The sequence below is a fragment of the Phalacrocorax carbo genome, chromosome 5, assembly GCF_963921805.1.
Source record: "Phalacrocorax carbo chromosome 5, bPhaCar2.1, whole genome shotgun sequence".
Taxonomy (NCBI): domain Eukaryota; kingdom Metazoa; phylum Chordata; class Aves; order Suliformes; family Phalacrocoracidae; genus Phalacrocorax; species Phalacrocorax carbo.
Genome location: NC_087517.1, coordinates 22,969,076 through 22,990,310, shown reverse-complemented (window position 1 = coordinate 22,990,310; position 21,235 = coordinate 22,969,076). Strand labels below are relative to the sequence as shown.

The window sequence follows — 21,235 nt, the reverse complement described above, 5'->3', positions numbered from 1 at the left end:
AGCTATATTGTGAGGACCTAGTACAACTGACCCTGAATCTCCCATGGAAGACAAAGTCCTCAACAGCTTCTTACAAAGGGATGCAAATTTTGCGAAGGAAAGCACTGCATGCTACCAAGTTCTTTTCAATTGCCATGTAATTGAAATGCTGCCCTCTGGAAGGGCACATATTCTTTCTATTGCTCCTTAGGCTTTTCTACCTTTTCTTCCTCCTTGTCCTTCTTTCTGGTTGGAAACTGCAGGAAAAACAATCTTCCCTCTCCTGGTAGGAACTTCCCTTACTTCGGGCAGCTACAGGCCTCTACGCCATGTAGCACTTCACTGGGCGCTCCATAAAAAACACCCAAGAATGTGAGGAAATCAAAATACATCCACCTCCTACAGTTTCAAGGTTAGCTTAATGCTTTGTTCCAGCAATCTTAACTGTCCTGCAGGTAAGCCACAACTGATGAAGTGCTAGATAGCTGTACTGAAAATACACGTATATCCTTATTAGGATCAATCCCCCAAAGCATAGCCTCATTCTCTTCCTTTTGGTTGTTCTGCAAGACGTTATGGACTGCAGAGTTTCCCAATGAGTCTTTCTTAAGCCCTGCAGCAAGTGCCCAAGTTTCTGTACAGACAGAATCAGACTAAAGAAAGAAGCATGCAGAAAAGACATTTAAGCCCTCTTCTCTCTCAGCTCTGCCCTTTCAGAGCAGAACTGGTGAACTATTGTTGGATCCAACTATTGCCTCTCTTGCCATAGCACCAAACTTTTCCTCTGATCCAACTCAGCTGGCACTGGCTACCCCATTAGCTTAGCTGATGCCTCTATGAAGGCACCAACTCCCTTTGGTGCCATCTATCACACACAGCAGACAAACTGAGCTCTTGCAGACCACGTACTGGAAAAGGTTGTCCATGTGCGGTGGGATGTTGATACATGCATAAGATCCTTAGTACCTTCTAACAGCTTTGGGGATCCAACCAAGTTTATCATCCAGGCACATAAACATGTTGCTGCTTTTGGAAGGAGACCCTTACATAGTTACTGATCTCATGAAAACTCACAACTTCTCACTAAAAAAGGCCGTGCTAGAAGTCATCTGTGATATGAATTTTAACATGCAAAAACAGTCATGTAAGAGGAGGATTAAAAGAACACTTTTGGTCATATTAAGTGTGTTATCCAACTACATTTTCTAACTAATAAACTACTCTCCTTCTCCTCTCTCCCAGGTCAGCAAGGCATGTTCTGAAGCAATAATTTTATTAAATGGCTAAAGTTTCCAGTCATTTTATGTAACACACTCAATTGTGAGAACGATTGAGAACCAAATGATTGGTCATATAAAATGAAGTCACGGAAAACACTGTCTATCTGGTCCTTTTGGATTAAAGAACCCAGACAGCTACACAATAAACACTATCTGTAACCCCTTTTGCTATAATCAATTATTTAATAAACTGATTGTTTTAAAATACATAAATATGAATATTTATACATGCGAGCATCCTTAACAAACAAAAACAATTCTAAAAATCAGTATATTGTATTCTAAAGAAGATGAAGGGGGCAAAAACTTCTATCACACTACCAAATCTCACTTTCAAAATTATACAGGCAATGAAGTTGCTAATCTCACTAAGTCTTTCTAACTCTACTTTTACCTATGGCTAGTTCTATTTTATGATCTATGACACTGAGTTTTAAAATAACCCTCATTATATAATGATCTTAAAGCCAATGACATATCTTAAATTACTTCTCACCTTTAATTTTTGATTTATATAAAAATTTGGGAAAAAAAATAAATTTGGAATAACATTAAGAGCAAAAAAAAAAATCAACTCCCTCTGGTCACATTTAGTTTCCCACAGGGGGTATCAGCATCAACATCTTTTAAGTGTCATGTAACAATTAGGTCAAATAACAGTTCTGACAAAATCAGGAAATATTCTTACATATACCAAACACCGTTATTGACATAAATAAGTGAACTTATTTCACATGCAGGACCAGCTGAATTCTTTGTCTAACTTATTCATTTCATATGAATTGAAGAAGTAAAGCTACATTAAATGTCAGGGTTTTAGATAAGCTGCTTCTGTTTACGTCAAGTGCTGCAGCGTATGAAGCACTTAAAAACTGCTCTGTCATTTGTTAATAGCCTAAGCAACTTCTTCATTATGACACTGAAACTGAATTTATAAAATGTGTTTAGAAATGTGTTTTATGGAAATTGCCCGTCCTGTTAATCCCCAATGCATATGTGAAAGCTCAATAAATCTGACTTTAAAAAAAAATTGTGCCACAGAAGCACTGAATAAAATGAAAGCAAGTACAATTTCGGACGGGACCAAAGTAATATAAAAAGACTCAAATGTATCATAGATGTACGCTGTATCCATTAGAAAAAAAAAGGGGGGGGGAGTGCAAATAAACTGCACAGTGAAATATAAACATATACCAAAATGAAAAATGAAAAATGCATTGCTCCACTTTCTCTATGGAACTGACCTCTCCTCTAGTCCAAGGTAACTGGGCTGCACCTCTCTCTGTGCCAATACAAGAGCTGTCTATCAGCTGACAGCTGAGCAACTCTGCCTCTGTATTCTGCATTCTCCTCCTGCTAGAGGTTATACACGAATCACTTCTTTGGGAATGGATACAGAGGAATGGAAAATTCTGTTCTACTTTGAAACAAGCAGCATTTGCTTATGACCTTTCCTTACATATATGCTCCCTTTTCTCTCAGCTAGAGACACTTAAAATTGTTTGATGCTAACTCCAACTGATTATAAAGTTCTAAAGTCAATAAGAAAAGTGGAAGATTTGAACCTCACAGCTCTTCGAACTGTCAGATACAGAAAACCTGAGACACAGGGATATAGAGACACAGCTAAACAAAGGCTTAATCAACTAGGACAAATGCATATTCTCTTCAGTATTGGCAGGATGAGAAATACAGCTCACAATCCCAGCCTGCAGAAAGGTCAGAGTAATGCACAGCTTCTGATGTTCATGATAAGAAGGTACAATTTTACTATTTATTCTGGCTACACTCTAGGATATAAACACAATTTCATGTTTGCTCTTCATTGTGTCACAACAGATTTTACAGGAGGTCAGGTTTTCTCATCATACAGTCCAGGATTTCACTGACAATACTAGCATTAGGCATCTCACATTCTCTCTTTCACCCCTGTGCCCCCAGCACTCCCTTGTCACCTGTTCCCAAACTTCTTCAAATTAATCTTTTTAAAAACATGGATTAGTTCCTTGACCTTGTTCATGATGCAGCCTGCTCAAGTTACATCATCCCAGCTAAAGATGATGCTGAACTACTGTATAAGGGAAGGAAGAAACAGCCAAGAGCAAGTACTCCTGAAGCTGGCATTACTGTCAAAACTCTGTATCATAACATGTCCTGAGACATTGGTGTTTCAGGCAGGATTTGTGTGTGTTTATTGAAAAGATCACATAAAGTTCTGTTGCAGCATGTGTATGTACATGTGACCTCTTGCACAAACCTTAACTACACCCCATTGTCCTACCATCCCACTCTCTGTCTGCCTTGGACCATCTTCATAAACACAGTTTTATTTTTCCCATTTCACAACAGCTTCTGTGATGGAGATATGACTTCAGAGGTTCCCACGCACAGTTGCGTGTTCCCATCCCTGTGCTGCAGTTTTTTGCCCCTGTATGACACTATAAACAATCACCAAAGTGATCTAGCTTAGAAAAAACATCAGCAAAACAATTCAGTAAAAACAACCCAGTGTATTTCAGCATTTCAGTTTGCTACACAGTTTACCCCCTGCAAGTACTTCTACTACAACGATCCTTAATGTTTTACTGAACCATTCTTTGCTGACAGATTTTGTCAGTCAAAACAGCCACAAAAATTTCAGCCTTCGAGGAGATGTAAATTTTAAAAAGATGTGTATCTTTTTATATCAGGTTTGCTGTTCCTGAAACTCGGGCTATTTGGACTAGTCCATTAGGTTCACATCTGGGTTTAGTAATTATTGCCTCCAGCTGCTCCTTCTCTGCCCCCTGCCAGAAGCTATTACTCCTCACTTACACCACAATAATTGTTTATTTGATCAGCCTTGAAACCAGATCTGCCCCTGGTAGAACAATTTACTTGAGCACAGCCTGTGGGACCAAGTGTATATTAAATTTGACAACATGAACTGCATAGGAGAAAGAATCCACTATATCATTCACAGTTCATCCACAGTTGTGGAAGATGACACCAGGCAAAACCAGGGTATTTGGGAAGTACAGTAGAACAATTCTGTAAGAGTCTTTACAAATTACTTTAATCAGTTCTCCCGGACACACAAAACTAAGGCATGGTTTGTGAATAATGATAGCTGGGTTGTGGAAAACGAATCTAAAAGTTGTGAGCTCTATACCTGGGTACTTTTAATTGTAAATATTTATGTATATTTAAATAAAGTAACGACAATTGAAAAGATAATGCAATGGCACTTATTATTTTCTTTTTTAGGTTTAAAAAGTATATTTAAAAATAACTAAAGATGCAACTAACTTCTCTGTAAAACTGATCTCAACTGAAATAATAATTTAAAATAAAAATTAGAAAAAATATAGCATGTTGGTTTAAAGTTATTTTTATCCTGTGTCTTTCTTGATGTTAAATTGCTTGGAATGACAGTAATATAGTCAGACAATACAGATCTTTTCCTCTCACTGACATTTTGTTTCTACAAGTCATTACTTAAAATCTCAGGTACTGGTCAGGCTGAAGATTACCTTCAAAATGGCAGAGTGCTATCCACATCTTAAATCTGCAGTGGTATTTCTCCACCACCCTCTTAATCTTCAGTTTACAGCAGGCTATCACCTTCTAATTGCTCTGAGCACTCTTTCCTGTACGTGAAAAAATTCACTATTCTGGATTTCTCAAAAGGCTGTGTAACTACAAAGTGTGTGATTAGATCATACACACCAATCATAATAATGCCATCAAGTGAAAATACTACTTCAAATTTCTAAAATATAATTACAGATACCCATTTTATGCTCTAATTTATACATTAAAAGTATGTTCCCAAGTTCCTTCCTTTGCAGCTTTCTGGGGCCTGCAGACTAAGGTATGAAAAACATTCCAAGGAGTGTGCAAAAAATTCCAGCTGGATTGCATCTGTGCACCTCAAAACTATTTCACGGCAAAATGGATGCTCTCTCAGTTATAGCTTCCTAAACAATTTAGGACTTCGTGTCAAACCAACATCAGCAAGCCTAACAATAAATCTTGAAAACCAGCGCAGAAAAAGAAGAGACCTGCTCAAATGCATTCCCAACATGCAATACCTCCTACAAAGCAAGTTGTTTTGGCCTACAGTACCATTCATTTCAAAGTGATTCAAAATATTGCCTAATGAAATCTAACTTGCAGCAATCTAGCCTTGATATGACCAATGAATGGTGAATTCCATCAAGTCTGTAAGGGCAAAAAACCGTTACACGTGCTGAAAAAGCAGCCCCTCTGTTAACAGCTCCTTCCAAACCCAGCAACCTCTTCAAATACCAAAATGAGAAGTGCATTCTGACTGTCAACAGCCTATCAACGTGATCTTAATTTTCTCTGGTATAACTCAGTCAACCATACACTAAATTTAGTAACCATGTTCCACTGCTCAATCTAGGTCAGGGCAGAATCACTCAGAAACACTCTCAGAGCAATCTGAAAGTATGCTGAATAACATAGGTTTTCAGGTTATACAATTCTTGCTGCTTTTTTCTGCTAATGGTTTATAAACTGATCTGTTAACCTAGTCTAATTACTGCAATGACCTAGTGTTGATTCCAAAAAGACCTGGGTCCAAGAGAACAAACAGTAAAATCTCAATCTAGAAGCAAACACAAATGTTTTAATAATTTTTCCTAATTTGCAGCTTAGGATTGTGGCATCACTATCCTAGATGAATTTTTTAAATCCCATGATGCTTTCCACCTCAGGCTCCTAGAAACACACTGACAAATACATAGCTGGATAGACACTAAAAAGACAATCTTTTCAACATTACTGCAAGGTACAAAGAGGAGACCTTAGCTATTGAAGATGATGCTGAAGCTAGCAAGTGAAAAAAAAATTTACTGTTTTCCTCTTATGAGAAAAAAAAATATGGTTTTAGGCAAGAAACCTTTCTTCTCACCGTCAAGGCAGAATCTGAAAAGTGAAGGGTCTTAAGTCAAGTATGGAGATGACTCCTTGCGAAACACAGATACATGTCTCCATTTACTATACTGTTAATCCTTGTACAGCTGTATATGTAAGGTTAATGTTTTAAAATCAAACTCAGGTAAATAACTTGTTTAAAATAACAAGCATGATGAAAATTTTTAGCTTCATAGAATTAGTTCTCACATATATATATTAGGTCTACTTATGTTATTTCCGTTACAGCTGTTAGTCATTGCCCAACTTTGAATAAACTATTCATAAACTTAATGTAAATTTTGTCTAGCATCCATACCAAGAATGGCAGTGCACCTATCCACTTACCCAATACTATTAAATTTGCATGTGCTTAAGTTTGCAAGTGGTGTATTTAAGCTTCAACTCAAAACTCGAATGTCAGATTTTATGTAAAAGAAATTTGAAATTTTATTTTTACAAATATATACATAAAATTTTTTGATGTTATGTTCAACAGCCTACCCCACAGAGAATTGAACTTCAGATGAAAGTTACCCACAGAAGGATGTTTCTTTCACAAGGTAAAACTGATATTTGGTAAATTAAAATACTTGCTCTGAATTTTTATCCTGCATCGGCTGGGTTAGTTTTCTCCATGGATTGTACGCAGAGTCTATACTGTAGAGGCGCATGTGCATGGCCAACACATGGAACAGCTGATCTGAAAGGTGAAGAAGATAGTTTGCTGATTATAAGTTGCCATCATTTATTTTGCAAGGTTCTGAAAAGTCTGTCATCTCATTCCAAATAAGCTGGTACCCTCACAAGCATCTTTTTTTAAAAAAAAAAAATTTATTTTTCAAAAAAGATTTTGAAGAGAAGCAAGATTCCAATAGAAGGCAGGGAGCATACGCAGGTATACGAAAAAGAAATTTTTTTTCTCTCCTGAAATTCTGAAATGCAGAAAGGCTTTTTAGAAAGCTTCAACCAGATCTCAGTTGGTTTAGTGCTCATAAAACACCAGCTCCACATACTTAATTCTAGGTCTTTTTAAAAACCCTGTTCCTTATATTTTTATGTTGCTAAGGTTCCACGCTCCCTTCACTTCCCTCTCCAATTTATGCCAGAAGCCGTGATTTCCTTAACATCTCTTCTAAACACAGACTTACATACTTTTAACACACAGCTTTCATTCCTTTCTCTCACAGTTAATTTCTGTGCACAACATATTTGAAGTTAACCCCAAGTTGCTAGAAGTTCTGGTCTACAGCAGGATCACTTTGGCTCTTTACCTTAAAAGGTTGTTATTAATCCTTCTGCCTTCATAACATTATTTTGTAAGTAATATTTGGAAGAGAAAAGCCCCCAAACTTCTGACCACACCACAATGACACTCAAGTAGCAACGATCTTTATAACAGCATAGATTTGTCTCTACAACCTGCAGGCAAAGTTTGCTGATATTCATGAATTCAAAACCTTCTGTACATCCACTGTGTCAAAAATATAATTTGCAAAACACTTCTAGAACCTTCTGAACAAAGAATGCTTAGTTTATTATTCACGCACATTACTGCAGTATCGTATTTTAAAATGCAGTTTTCATTTCTCTATGAATCATATGATCAACTCAAATAAAGACAACATCTAATCCTGTCTCCCCTTAAGCAAGCCAAGAAGGCAGGCACCATCTATGTTGACAGCATTTTCAGAGAGTTATGTACAATAAGAATCTTAGACTTCACTTCAGTGTTTGTAATACAATTACAGTTTGGGAAAACGGCATCTTTTTTTATTTTCACAGTTCTAGATTAAAATCATATTTTAAAATACTATTTCCCATTATTTTGGCCACATGTTTCCTCCTGTTACACTATATCATGCTATTTGCTGCCACGTTTGCTTCTCCTGTTCAATTTTCTGGGATCCTGCTTCCTTCCTCCTTTTCATTTTAACTTTTTCCCTTAGTATCTTGCCATCTTCTTTCCTCCCCACCCCTCTTTTACTCTTTTCAACTGATGCCTTTGCCTCCTACTCTCTTAATCTCTCTCCCTTCCCTCTACATCCCGCTTGCTCAACCTATACACTCATTCACAGGTCCTCTTTTTTTAAAGTAGAAATAGCAGCTATTAATTTATTTTCCATAAATAGACAATTACTCAGAGGTACGCAATGGCCAAAAAAGTCGCATGATGAAGTCAGCTGACTGCCAGAGCCTGAGGGCTGTAATTAGCTCCTGGGGTTTGTAAAATAATTGGAAATGTAGATGGCATTGGAATTGATTGCTGTCACCTGCTTTCTGAATAAAAACAGTCAATGAGGACAAAATAAGTAATCTTTTCTCCCGGCAAGAGGTTCTAGGAAAACATGGCTTTTCTGACAAACTTTGAAACCCTGAAAATTCACTGATATTTCATCAAAATAGTAACACCCCACCCCAGTATAGTTTTATTTGGAATGAAACCCATTAAGGTATCCGTTCCTTCCCTTTTGTTTCTCTGCTACTAAAAGCAATGTGATTTTTTTTTGTGAACTGCTCCTTGCCTCAAACAGAAACAGGCAACTATGCAAAAAATGTTTAGTGTAATTAATTAACCCTTTGTTTTTTAAATAGCTATTTTCCTGAGCCTTTACTGATATGAAATGAAGCAGACAAGCACCAAATTCTAGCACTGGAGAATTTATTTGTAATCTCCAACTATAAAACATTTATGGAATCAAGATACAATCTAACACTGACTGAATCTGAACAGAAAAATTCAGTTTAGCAGTCTTGTAAGACAATATTTTTTGTTTGTGATTAAGGCAGCTGTCGCTCCTTTGCAAGAAAACATGTTTAGCACGTAAACATAAAGCTAGGAAGTAGGCAATAAGATATGGTTACAATGACCTTTTATGAAATATTTTTTATTAATTGACTTAAAAAGATTAAGATACTCTCTAAGTCAATGCAGCACAGACACGCTTGTTTCTTGACCTAGGGTAACCAAGGAATAACATTGCCCCCTAATGGGAGCACTGCAACAAAACGGCCTGGTGGCTGCCACCTTCCAAGTTAGTAAAATTGAGTTCTGGTTTGTCTATTGCTTCCATATTTGCATTTCTGAGAAGATTTCTAACAACTGGCAAAAACTAAGGACTAGCTTTAGGAGGACAATATAAAAGTTTATTTCTTTATCAACTTTTTTCTGTTTTACACCACAGAGACTCCAATTGTTTTACCTCAAATTTACTATTATTATGGACTATTGGAAAAAGCCAAGGAAAACACCAGAGCAGCAAAATCTAGAACTGCCAGCTTCTCAGTGCACAAAGTGCTTGGTGTTTCACCATATTCTTATGCCTGAGGGACTGACAGAAATCTGCCTTGGGCCAAATGAATACCAGAGATTTTTTTCCCCTCTGTATTCATGTGAATGCATCATTCCGAAACATAAACACAAAAATACAGGCTATCCTCCCACGTTCTTATACCTTACTTAGAAGGTTTAAAATACACTTTTTTAAAAACAAGTAGCAGCAAAACATTAACATGACAATGGCCAACAAAACCAACCTTGCCTAATCTTGCAAAGAATGGAAAGGGAGGCCATAACCCACCAGGTGTCCCAAACCCCTCGACCTCTCAGTGTACATTATGGCCAACTGTCTCCAGGACAGCCCATGTTTCTATGTGGGAAAGACAGGCTCTGGGTGTAGCTCAGAGCCTCCAAAATAACATTCTTAACAAAATTTGGTAGAACATCATCAATTTTAGAAAGCACAACAGCAACAAAATTAAAGAATAATAATTATGAAGTCACAACGAAATGAGAATTACAGATCCATTGATGATAAATCATGAGGAGTAAACAGTGAAAATAATTTGAATATAGTCCTCCTCTCCTGGTAACATCTGAGACAGGCTGCATCCAGTTAAACTGAATAAATATATAAATCACAGAATTTGAATGCACAAGATAACTTTATGCTGCAAGTCATCAGAAGCTTGGCAGGACTCCAAGATTTAGACATTTAAGTGGGCAAGATTATTACTGGCTTTAAAACATATTAATATGACTCAAATATTATCTACGTTGAAGCAGTACTGTCTCAATTCTCTCAACTTAGATTGCCTTTGTTTTCACAAAACACATGTAAAGCTTATAAAAGACACTTAATAGAATCATCTAGATTAGCAGTTAGACATTAGTTTTAACTCTGATTCATATTAGCCTTCCTAATTCCATTTCTAAAAATTACAAAAATAAATCTATTGTTCCATAAACTGCTGCTCTGGGTACATTCTTTTCAACTCTTCCTATACCAGCTCTACTTCTCAGGGTTACCCTGTTGTGAGAGAGGAGCAATAAATTCAGTTGGAATCTGTACTTTCAAAAGAGCAGCTCAAAGGATAAGACCCTGTCTTTGCACTGGGACTGAAGCTGTTAGAGGAAGTGTTCTAATGCTGCTCCCCTCATGAAAAACAAAGATAATGGGCATTTTGTCTACATATCCACACTGCCTGCACTAGCACCTGCAGTTGCATTCTTTACTATTTTTAGTATTAAAGCACCTGATTTTACTTATGTTGACAAAGCTTTTCAAAATATTCTGCTATGCCAAAGTGCAGAAAGCAGGAGTCTATAAAGGTGGTTTCATGGCTCTTTTCATGCCTAGTGTAGTATGCACAGCACAAAAGAAGACTAAATTCAGAGAGATGGACACAGATTTGATACATGAACGACAGAACATATAAAAATACTGTGCTGAACTGACAAAAAATGAGTGATTCAGGAAGTTATATGGAGGTGTAAGTTTTCGTCTCACTAGTAATTGTGGTTTGGTCTTTGCCACAGTGATCCCAAATTTCTACATGAGTTTTGCAGCCTTTTTTATTTCTTTCTTTTTTCCAGCCTCTTGACTGTAAAGTAAACTCTCAAATTACCAAAGCTGAAATCAGAGGACTTTTTCTGTTATTAATTCCAGTTCTGCAATATATAGCAATGTGCTGTAGTAATGACAATGAAAATTAAGGAATTAACCGGCTTTGTTTTGCTTGCAAAAGTCTAGATGATGTGTTTATTCCCCAGTCTTTCTCATATTTATGTTTCAGAAGGACGTAAATAACACATACTGTTGTCATGAAAATCTCTACTTTGCTATTTTGATCCAGTCTTCTCTTTTTTCATTCTATAAATTAGTATCCATATTTAAAGTCTCAAAAGATCACAAAACGCAGTTACACAGTAGTTCACTGCAAGTGGAATGGAAAAGATACTTAACTGCTCTGTGAAGATCTTACCAGACTAGACACATTACGCCCTTCTTCTCCCAAAGTTTGCTGGGACTGTCAAGAAGAATGTAACAAAAACACACTTGATATGACCAGATGGGACTTGATTGTTAATAACAAGATTGAGGAATTTTTTTCTCCTTGTAGAGATTTATATAGTCCACTTAGCAACAGCAGCTGCAAGACCTGCTGACAGCATCTTCCCATTCATCACTGATCCAGTAGATTGGAATCAGTGAAGAAAAAAAATGTGAAGGTCAGGAAAAGCTTATTAAGGCATTAAGACATGAATAGTCTTTACAAAATCTTAAGCCTTAATTGCTGATGAAGCAGCTAATTATCCTTGACACCAAACTTGCCAAAGTATGAAACCAACTTCAGCAATAGAATTCTAACAGTATCCATCCTTGCCTCTACCATGCTAGGTATGAATGGTGTATCAAGTTTTTTAGGAAACAGTTTGGATCATTTGTTGGTGAGAAAAACTGGATGTGCAGATTTCCAGCTCCTAACTAAAAACCAAAACAAACCACAAAACCAACCCAAAAGCCCAAAGCAAGCCAACCACAGAAACCCACTGTACCAAGGCAAAAAGCATTCCTGAAAACAACTCTTATTCTTTTTATTTTCAGTGGTTGCAGAGGGCTGGGTAAGAATCTTTGCAACCACATTCACATTAATAGATTACAGGAAGGAGACAGTTGCAACTGAGCAATCCATAAAGGAATCATGTTTTTCTTCCTACAGGAATGAAACATACTTTGTGGTTCCAAGTATCACTGGGCATATTGATAAAATGGACACAGACATTACTATCAACGTGGTTGAAAAATTTGATACAGGAGGAGCATGAAGAGCTTAGAAAATGCTTTGTGTCAAGATAAAGCCTTCCTGGACAGGCTGGATCGATGGGCTGAGGCCAACTCTATGAGGTTTAACAAGGTCAAGTCCTGAGTCCTGCACTTGGGTCACAACAACCCCATGCAATGCTACAGGCTTGGGAAAGAGTGGCTGGAAAGCTGCCTGAAGGAAAAGGACCTGGGGGTGTTGGCTGACAGCCAGCTGAACATGAGCTAGCAGTGTGCCCAGGTGGCCAAGAAGGCCAACAGCATCCTGGCTTGTATTAGGATTAGTGTGGCCAGCAGGAGTAGGGCAGTGATTGTGCCCCTGTACTCAGCACTGGTGAGGCCACACCTTGAATACTGCGTCCAGTTTTGGGCCCCTCACTACAAGAAGGACGTCGAGTTGCTGGAGCGTGTCCAGAGAAGGGCAACAAAGCTGGTGAAGGGTGTACAGTATAAGTCTTAACGAGGAGCGACTGAGGGAACTGGGGATGTTTAGTCTGCAGAAGAGGAGGCTGAGGGAAGACCTTATTGCTCTCCACAACCACATGAAGGGAGGTTGTAGTGAGGTGGGTGTTGGTCTCTTCTGCCAAGTTACAAGCGATAGAATGAGAGGAAACGACTTCAAGGTGTGTCAGGGAAGTTTAGATTGGATATTAGGAAGAATTTCTTTACTGAGAGAGTGGTCAGGCATTGGAACAGGCTGCCCAGGGAGGTGGTGGAATTGCCGTCCCTGGAGGTATTTAAAAGACGTGTAGACGTGGCATTTCAGGGCATAGTTTAGGAGACATGGTAGTGTTGGGTTGATGGTTGGAATTAGTGATCCTAGAGGTCTTTTCCAACCTTAATGACTCTATGATTCTAAGATTACTTTCTGTGCTCATAAAAACACTAAAAGCACTGATTAAATTGATGCTAACATCATTATCAAGACAGATGACACTGCTGAGCCATCTACAAATGCAAAACACAGGCTTCAATGAAAAAAGAGGAATAAAAACAAATAAAAAACCTAGGTGGAACAATATGGTTTCTCAATGATTAGGACCATCACAGAAGTTACGAAGGTGCTGGACATTCTATTTAAAGCAAGTTTACACAAGCCTTAAATACTTTTTTGATGTCCACCTGTAAAGTAATGTCCTTTCCAATTAATGCAGTTGATGCTGAAATGCCAGACTCTGCTATCTGTGGAAGGCATAAGAGCTCCTAAGCTCCTATGCAAAGAAATTGAAGCCAGAGGACAAGGTGATAGAATATTCAATCCTTCCTCAAAAAACCCTAATCCTAGTCTTATGACAAAGGGAAAAAGGAAAAAAGAAAGCAGACAGAAAGAACGAACAAACTATTTAAAAGCTAAAGGAAGAAAGGACTAGATTAGAAATTCATTTATAGATAACTTAAATTTTGTGGAATTGTTCACTCACTATTGCAAGATTACCAGAGTAACACCCCTATACACGGGTTAGAGAGAGAAGTTGTATGGAAAAGTTCTAACTATTCAGCCATAATATTGTATTCTGAAGCTGTTTGATAAATACAAAACAATGAAAACAAAAAGCAAAACATTAGATCTCAAACTTTATAAAACAGAGAAATAAGACCTGTACAATTGCTATATATCATAATTAACCCCTAAACCCAAGAGAATTTTCAAGACCATAGACTCTAAAACTGTAATGTGGTCCTTAAAATAGGACTTGATTTTTAAATAATAAGTAAATAGGACTATTTGCATTTTTTGGTTGCATACTATTTAGTAATACACACTCATGGAAACACACATACAAAACTTTAAACCTTAAAATGGCAATTTTACAGCCAAATTTTCTTCACCATCCTTCTTGCACAGACTCCATCACTGACACTAACAGCTACATTAATCATTCTTAATTTTAATTCCCGAGACCAGCTGACCTCATGGTGCGGTCTACTAAAGCAGCTCTTGACTGCTTTGTTCCCACCATCTTCCCTGACGCTTGCTGCTCTAACAGCTCACCTGGGACAACATATTCTGTTTTCCGCAATATCTAATCACCAAACTTTACAATTATTCCAAGTTACAGAGCAGCATGCTTAATCACAAGAGAGACACCTCATTATCTCACACAAGAAAACCAAAAACAGGTTACATTTTGGAAAGAACCCTTTTCTCTAAATATATATACAATTCTGAAGACAAGGATTTAAAACAAAGTCTTCCTTACAGGGCTAATAATGTACAGTTTAACAGCGCATTTCCTGCTACCAAAAAGTTACTTCATAAATATTTTATATTTTATAAACCTACACATATTTGTAAAAGCAATAGCTGATGTAAAATTACAGTGTCTCACGAAGACGACAATTTCCAGACTTCAAGTTTGGGAAGTAACTTCAACTTTCTGTAAGTTTAGTTTGTTCCAGTAATCTATTTTGATGAACAGACAACAATGGTTCATTTTCTGAGACATACAGAGTTAATGGCAAAATAGTAAAAGTGCTGGAAAAACAGTTAAGTATGATATATGCATGTAAACAGGATTTAAAGTTTGTCCTGTTGAATTAACAATCCAGCCTAAGACAAGAGAGGTACATTCTCCATGTATCATTTCTAGTGTTGTAATTCTCTAAAAAGTAATTTCTCCAATGATTACAGTATTCTCCATACATTTGAAGACTTGAGGAATATGTATTAAAAATCCTGACTGATCTTTTCACCGGCTGTTAGCAAAAGGCATGCTTCCTTTTAAAATCAGGTTCTAACTATGTAAGAGCCCTTCTTTATGAAAGATGAGGTTGAAGGGATGGTGTGGTAAGTATGCAAAAAATTTAAATAATATGTTATACAAACTACTTAGTGTCAGCTACCAGGCCTCAGCTTGGTGGAATTTGTTTTCTTTCTTACAAAAAAAACCCAGACAAACAAACCCAGCTTTGAGGTAGTTCCTCCCTTGGTGTCAACTGATACAGTTCAAAGAGAAACAATGGAGCTACACAGATGCACACTAAGGAAGCTGCCCAACACTCTGGTGGTTTCAATCGTTCTCTGTAAATATTTACATCTATATTGTTAATAAATGTTTATTATTATAATAATAATTACTATATAATAACAGTAATTATTATATAATACATTCATTTACAAATTATAATCTTCCAGCACTTACTGACAGTAGTTTGTGATAAAGCACGATAAAAAACATTATTATTTTAAAAATTTTATATACATATGTATTTATATATAAAACCTTTTAAATAGGTACATACAATACAAATTTAATACTGGTGTGACATTAAATATTTCAGTGTTTTAAGGTGTAAGGAATGTATTTAATCCACTTTTATCTTAAAAATAAAACAAAACATATAGAGAAGCTGATGTCTCCCGACCTTGAAAAACTATCAGTAAGATAAAAATATGACCGTACAGAATATAGGCCACTTCCCCAGACACATTCTGCTAAATTCTAAAATGTCAAGATTTATAAAGATCTTGTATGGCTACTAAAGCCATGTGAAAACAGCGCTACACTCATTATGTGTAAAGTAATTATAAATTTTTTCAGTTTAAATATTTTAGTATTTTAAGCTGAAATCTCCGCCCTAAGCTACTCATCACAGTCTCCCAAATAACATGCCTGTGAAATAGGTAATGCATCCAGTAAGTTGCTAAAATTCAGAGAGTGAGTGTCCAACTTACTAGGCGAGTGTACAATCATCATAACCTAAGTAGTAATAAAATCAAGACTCTACAGATAATTAAATGCTTCAAATTTGCAAACAGGGACCTAGTGACATTCTTTTAACACATGCATTTTTCAGTTATTTTGCTTTGCTGGGAAAGGGAGGTAATGATGGTGGGGGAGACAACATGCAGTAGGGTTTAAAACTACTTTTTGTAAATCACAACACACAAATGAAATCAATTGAACTACATTTCCTAGCAGTAACAGAAGGCTCGTATCCTAGAGAGGATGTGGACAGCATAGCACGTGATGGGATTCTGTTGGTGGCTCATCACCTCAAATGATGAGGAAAGCATCACCCACAGATCACGTACCAAAAGGCAGAGGTGGGCCCAAGCTTTCTATCATTTTTACTACTGAATCTGCTGCTACTACTGCATAAGCTTGATTTAAACAAGCAGTAGTAGTAGTAGTATTCTGGCAGGCTTTTCAATTTCTCCTGACAAAGAAAATGCCCATTCCTAACAGTTTATATTCCAGTAAAAGATTAAAAATTTTATGTTAAGGAAAACAGCACTTCTGGCCACTAGAAGTGCTTTATTTGCCAAACATGAAAGGCTTCAGAACACTGAAGATTTGACAAAGAAAATTTGCATAACTGTCCCATCAGAGAAAGAACTAGGGAAATTAAAGGCATGGGACATGGCAGCTGCAGATTTCTAACTATAAGACCTAGTCATGAGCTACATTAGCACTCAGAGTAACAAATTTCTTTACTACGACTAGCAACAGACAGGGTGAAACAAAGCCTTCCTACTTTACCCTTAAAATACTTCTAGTTTTATGCATAAAAATGTGAAATTATTAAAAAATATTACATGGATACCATGACAATTGCTTTCTAAATAGAATATACTCACAACATACGAACAGCTCTAATGAATAACTTGTGCAAATTATTTTTCAGATTTCTCAAATTGCAACAAAACCCAAAGACTCATAATGGCAGGGGAAAAAAAGGTTCTTAAGAGAAAAAAGATGACATAATCTAGAAAATGTTAGAAAGCAGACATTTTTATTCAGTACTCCAATAATTTATATTGCACTTTATAACACAAAACTTACTTAAACATGATCTTTTCCCAGCTGTGCTTGCACCTCCTGAACATAAATTGCCTCCTCGATGGACCAACTCAAGTTCCAAGTTTGTTCTGCAAGAAAAACATAACAGTGTTGAATGGAACAGCATTATTCAAGCTTCTATGGACATGAAAGAGTCATCACAAACTCCCAGCATACACTAAATAAAAGAATGCTGTGAACTAACCTTTGGCGTGATATACTGCTAAAATATGACTCAGAATAAGACAAACTTTATTGAGATATTGCCATATGTGATTTTAAGTGCTTTGATTAGCAAGTACTATATTAAGAGAGCTGCTACAGTTGTGACTGAAGAATGAAAACAAATTGATTTTGAGGCTTTTTTCTGTATATACACACTCCTTAATAATAAGGGAATTTATGTGCAAATCTGAAAAGACAATATACAGATTGGCTAAATTCCAATCAATCAGATAGGTCTAAAATGTGTTTTCTTTATTGGCAGGGCTTCTGTTTTCCTTTAAACAAACAGACAGCACAATGGATATGCCATCAAGTAACTAAGTATGAAAACAGTCTAAATTATAATGGAAGCACTGACCTTTATAGATAAGTTAGTTAATAAAAGCCTTGGAGGCTAATTCTGAACGAATCAGTGGTATTCACTGCAGCTCATTAGTATTAAACAGGAGTTGTGTCACTAAATCTCTGCATGTCACATTGATGCTCTTTTTCTTAGTATTATTGTAATCTGATACTTAGGCACCAATTGTTTAGGCCAAATTCAATAGCTTTACTTTTGGAACTGGATGCTGCAGTACTGAATTATTTTTTACCCCCAAGACTTGGAGTAAACAATTTACATTATGTTCTCTGAGAGTTTGTTTTAGTAAGTCACCATACATTCCTTTCATTAAAATAAAGGAATATAATTCTATTATTCTGAAATGTTATTTTTCTAATTTAATCCAAACTGCAAAGCTCAAGCCTAAACAAATTTTGTCCTTTAAATCAGACAATTTTAGATTCCATATAATGCATCTGAATACATACTAAAATCTATTCTAGAGTTTTAGGCTCATAATATACCCAAGCTAAGAACACGCACTCACACAAACATATATTTTAAAAGAAACTACAGGATGACTATTTTATTCAAAACAAATTATTTTTTAAGAATTTCAGCTCCATCAGCTTGAAAGAATATTACATTTTTGATATGCAGTGTTTGTTAAGATACTTTCATATGTTTTTAAAATAGTAACATTTCAGAATATTACTCTCCCTAAGTTTTCAGCTTATGCCACCCATTTCTGAAGGAACGCTTTAATCCTCTCTACTCAGAAAAGGCAATTTAACATTGATAATGTGCCTGCTCAGAGCTCCATCTGGTTGCTGCTGATAAGGGCATCTGTGTGACAGGGGAATTTTCCACTCTTCAGGCGATTTGCAGTGCTCACTGAACTTCTAAAAATCTACCAGCAAGGAAGCAGGGACAGGGATTTCATATTAGTGGACAAAATAGCAACTGTAGATCAGTATGTGCTAGTTCATCATGGGAATATAAAGGAAACCAGTATGTTTTATTTCTACAAACCTTCTGATAACTAATTTGTAGAACAAAAGTAATGGCAGCCTTCCATTAAAACCAAAATAATTAAGATTTAAATTAAAAACACTACCTGAATGTCTAAGAGCAACTTTCTAGATCTAGAATTTTACATTTCCCTTTCACCAAGAAATACGTACAATTTTACAAAACAAACCTCAGGGACAATTCTGAAAAAACCTCTTGATACGTATGAGGTGCTACATAGTACTTTTTGCTATAAGGAATGTAAGGAGAGATATTTCTGGAAACATATACTCCAGCATACATATCATACTCACTCTCACCTCCCACTCTTTTTCATTGCCCCCAGCTCCTCAAACACAGCAGCTTTCTTGGAAACAAATATTAGCCTTTTCCTCTAAGACATCTACATCTCTTTCAAAACGTACCTAAACTTTGGCATAAAAGCACACAGTAGAGAAACCATCTTCTGTGAAACTGAACACTTCTCCTTTATAAAATGCTCTACATCAGGTACAGCCCTTAACTGTTTTTGAAAGAGACTAGTGTATCTCCTCCCTAAGTCAAGCTCCCTTCTACCTCGAGAATCTGAGTACCATCTGCTGAAGAAAAGCAGAGCTCTTGGAACCTATTCTCTCATCAATGAAGAAAAACTTGGGCCATCTGATAGAACCACAGAATCACAGGTTGGAAGTGACCTCAGGAATCATCTAGTCCAACCCTTCTAGGAAGAGCGCAGTCTAGACAAGTTGGCCCAGCACCCTGTCCAGAAGAACAGTGGAACACAGAGCATGAAAGCATCCTTTGGTATCTCAGCACCCTCAACATGAATGAAGGAGAAAGAAAATCTATATGAGTGACTGTTTCCTCCATCTAGAAATCTTTGCATCATTCACTGGAGCAACAAGTTTTGCAGAACACTGCCTTTATCTTCCTCACTCACAGAAGAAAACTGAGACGATGGATTTTGCTCAGCTGTACAGACTCCTGATTGAAAAACAGCCCTACTCTATCCCTCCCTGTGGGCTTTCATTAAAGGAACATATGGGCCGTGGGGTGGGTGATTGCATATTTCTCAGAATTCCTATCAGGACAGTGTAGGGGGAAGTAAAAATGCAATACCCTTTCCAGAAAGAGAACATATTTGGATGGACCTCCTCCTTCTATCGGGACAGATGAATCAAGTTATGCATTTTTTCCACATCCCTTTACAAAGACAACATGTATAAGAAGAAACTCAGATACTGAGGCACAGACTGAAGGAAAGAAGACATGGTTCGTATATTAGTCCATACATAGCTGACAGCAAAACCAAAAGCGTTATTTACATGGCTAACGAAAGCATGAGACCTATTGCTATGCAATGCAGAAACAGTCCTCCAGGATACTGCCACAAATGGCAGCCATCAATGCTATGAATGTGGAGCTATTAAAATTAAAGCTAGGCACAACGTGATTTGTGAATGACATGCTATACTAATCTCATAAGTGTCAGCAAAGACAAGGATGAATGCATATGAAAAGCATATGAATTTAACAAGGTGAGATTGTAGGGAAAGGGGGAAGAGCTGCTCTTCTACCTACACATGTAAATTAGGATGCCAAGACTCCAAGTGCCTCTTTTGCTAGTAAAATAGAGAGGGGCTAGCTCTCCCACTAGGTGGTAGAGAATGTGCTTGTAATTTCTTTTCTCTGCTACCAGTGACATCTGTCTAGGTAAGTAAAAGCGAAGTAAGAAAACTAAGTTCCCATCTTCCTGAAGCAGAAAGGATAAGCTGGGGCAAGTGGCTACATGTCATTTAACTATTCCAGCATACAGAAATCCACTTCAAAGCTGGCCTCCAGCCGTACACTAGCATCTTTTAAGAAGACTGCAGATGATGTCATTTTCTGAGTAAAAATAGAACGTGACTTCTAAGAAGATTAAAAGTGTCTAATTCTCTTGCAAATACATGGAGTCAATAAAGATATCATTGCATTCAAATGTTTAAATAAATAGGGGCTACTTATCATCTCGACCTCTCTATCTGTATGTTAGATTAAATACCAGGAAGAAATTAGTAACAGCTGTAGATGGTCTGACCAAAAAAAATTGAAATGTTTCAGAATACCTGAAGCTAGAAATGCTCAAAGGTAACATATTGGCAAGGAACACAAGGATATCATTATCCCAACAATAATTAGATGGAAGTAAGGAAGAAATAGGCTGAATGACAGGAATAACTTCCAGAAAGCAAGTTAGTTCAGTCTGTAATTTAAATTCCAGATAGTCCATTGTTTGGATACTTAAAATTAAACAGAACATACCAAAATCATACAAAGAAAACTCTTTCAGTCTGGGCGATGACCAGCTCACTTACATATTTATTTCCATAAAAACAAACTGCTAGGTTGTATTAAAACGTCTTTTTGAAAGTTTTTTTAACCCGTAGTTCTTATGCAATTATCAAATAGTAGAAGCCTATAAATCTAGGTGGCTGAATTGAAAGGCAAGAGAAATAAACCATTTTGTAGCTGATCTGCCAGGCACCCTCAATAAGTGATAAGTTACGACTTCTGGTAACAATATGGAAGGCTGGATCCAACATCTGAACTCCGTCAGCCATGGATAAA

The 21,235-nt window shown here is 36.8% G+C and overlaps 1 protein-coding gene across 7 annotated transcripts in view; it reads right to left on the bottom strand.

Moving 5' to 3' along the window:
* UBR3 (ubiquitin protein ligase E3 component n-recognin 3) overlaps window positions 1–21,235 on the bottom strand; it is a 117,841-nt gene that overhangs the window by 19,565 nt on the left and 77,041 nt on the right. For all 7 annotated transcript variants that reach the window (XM_064451553.1, XM_064451554.1, XM_064451555.1 and 4 more), the window contains 2 exons: window positions 17,071–17,156; window positions 6,777–6,882 (listed from right to left, as the gene is read on the bottom strand). In XM_064451553.1, the coding sequence (XP_064307623.1) occupies window positions 6,777–6,882; window positions 17,071–17,156 (192 nt within the window). The remainder of the gene's footprint in view (window positions 1–6,776; window positions 6,883–17,070; window positions 17,157–21,235) is intronic.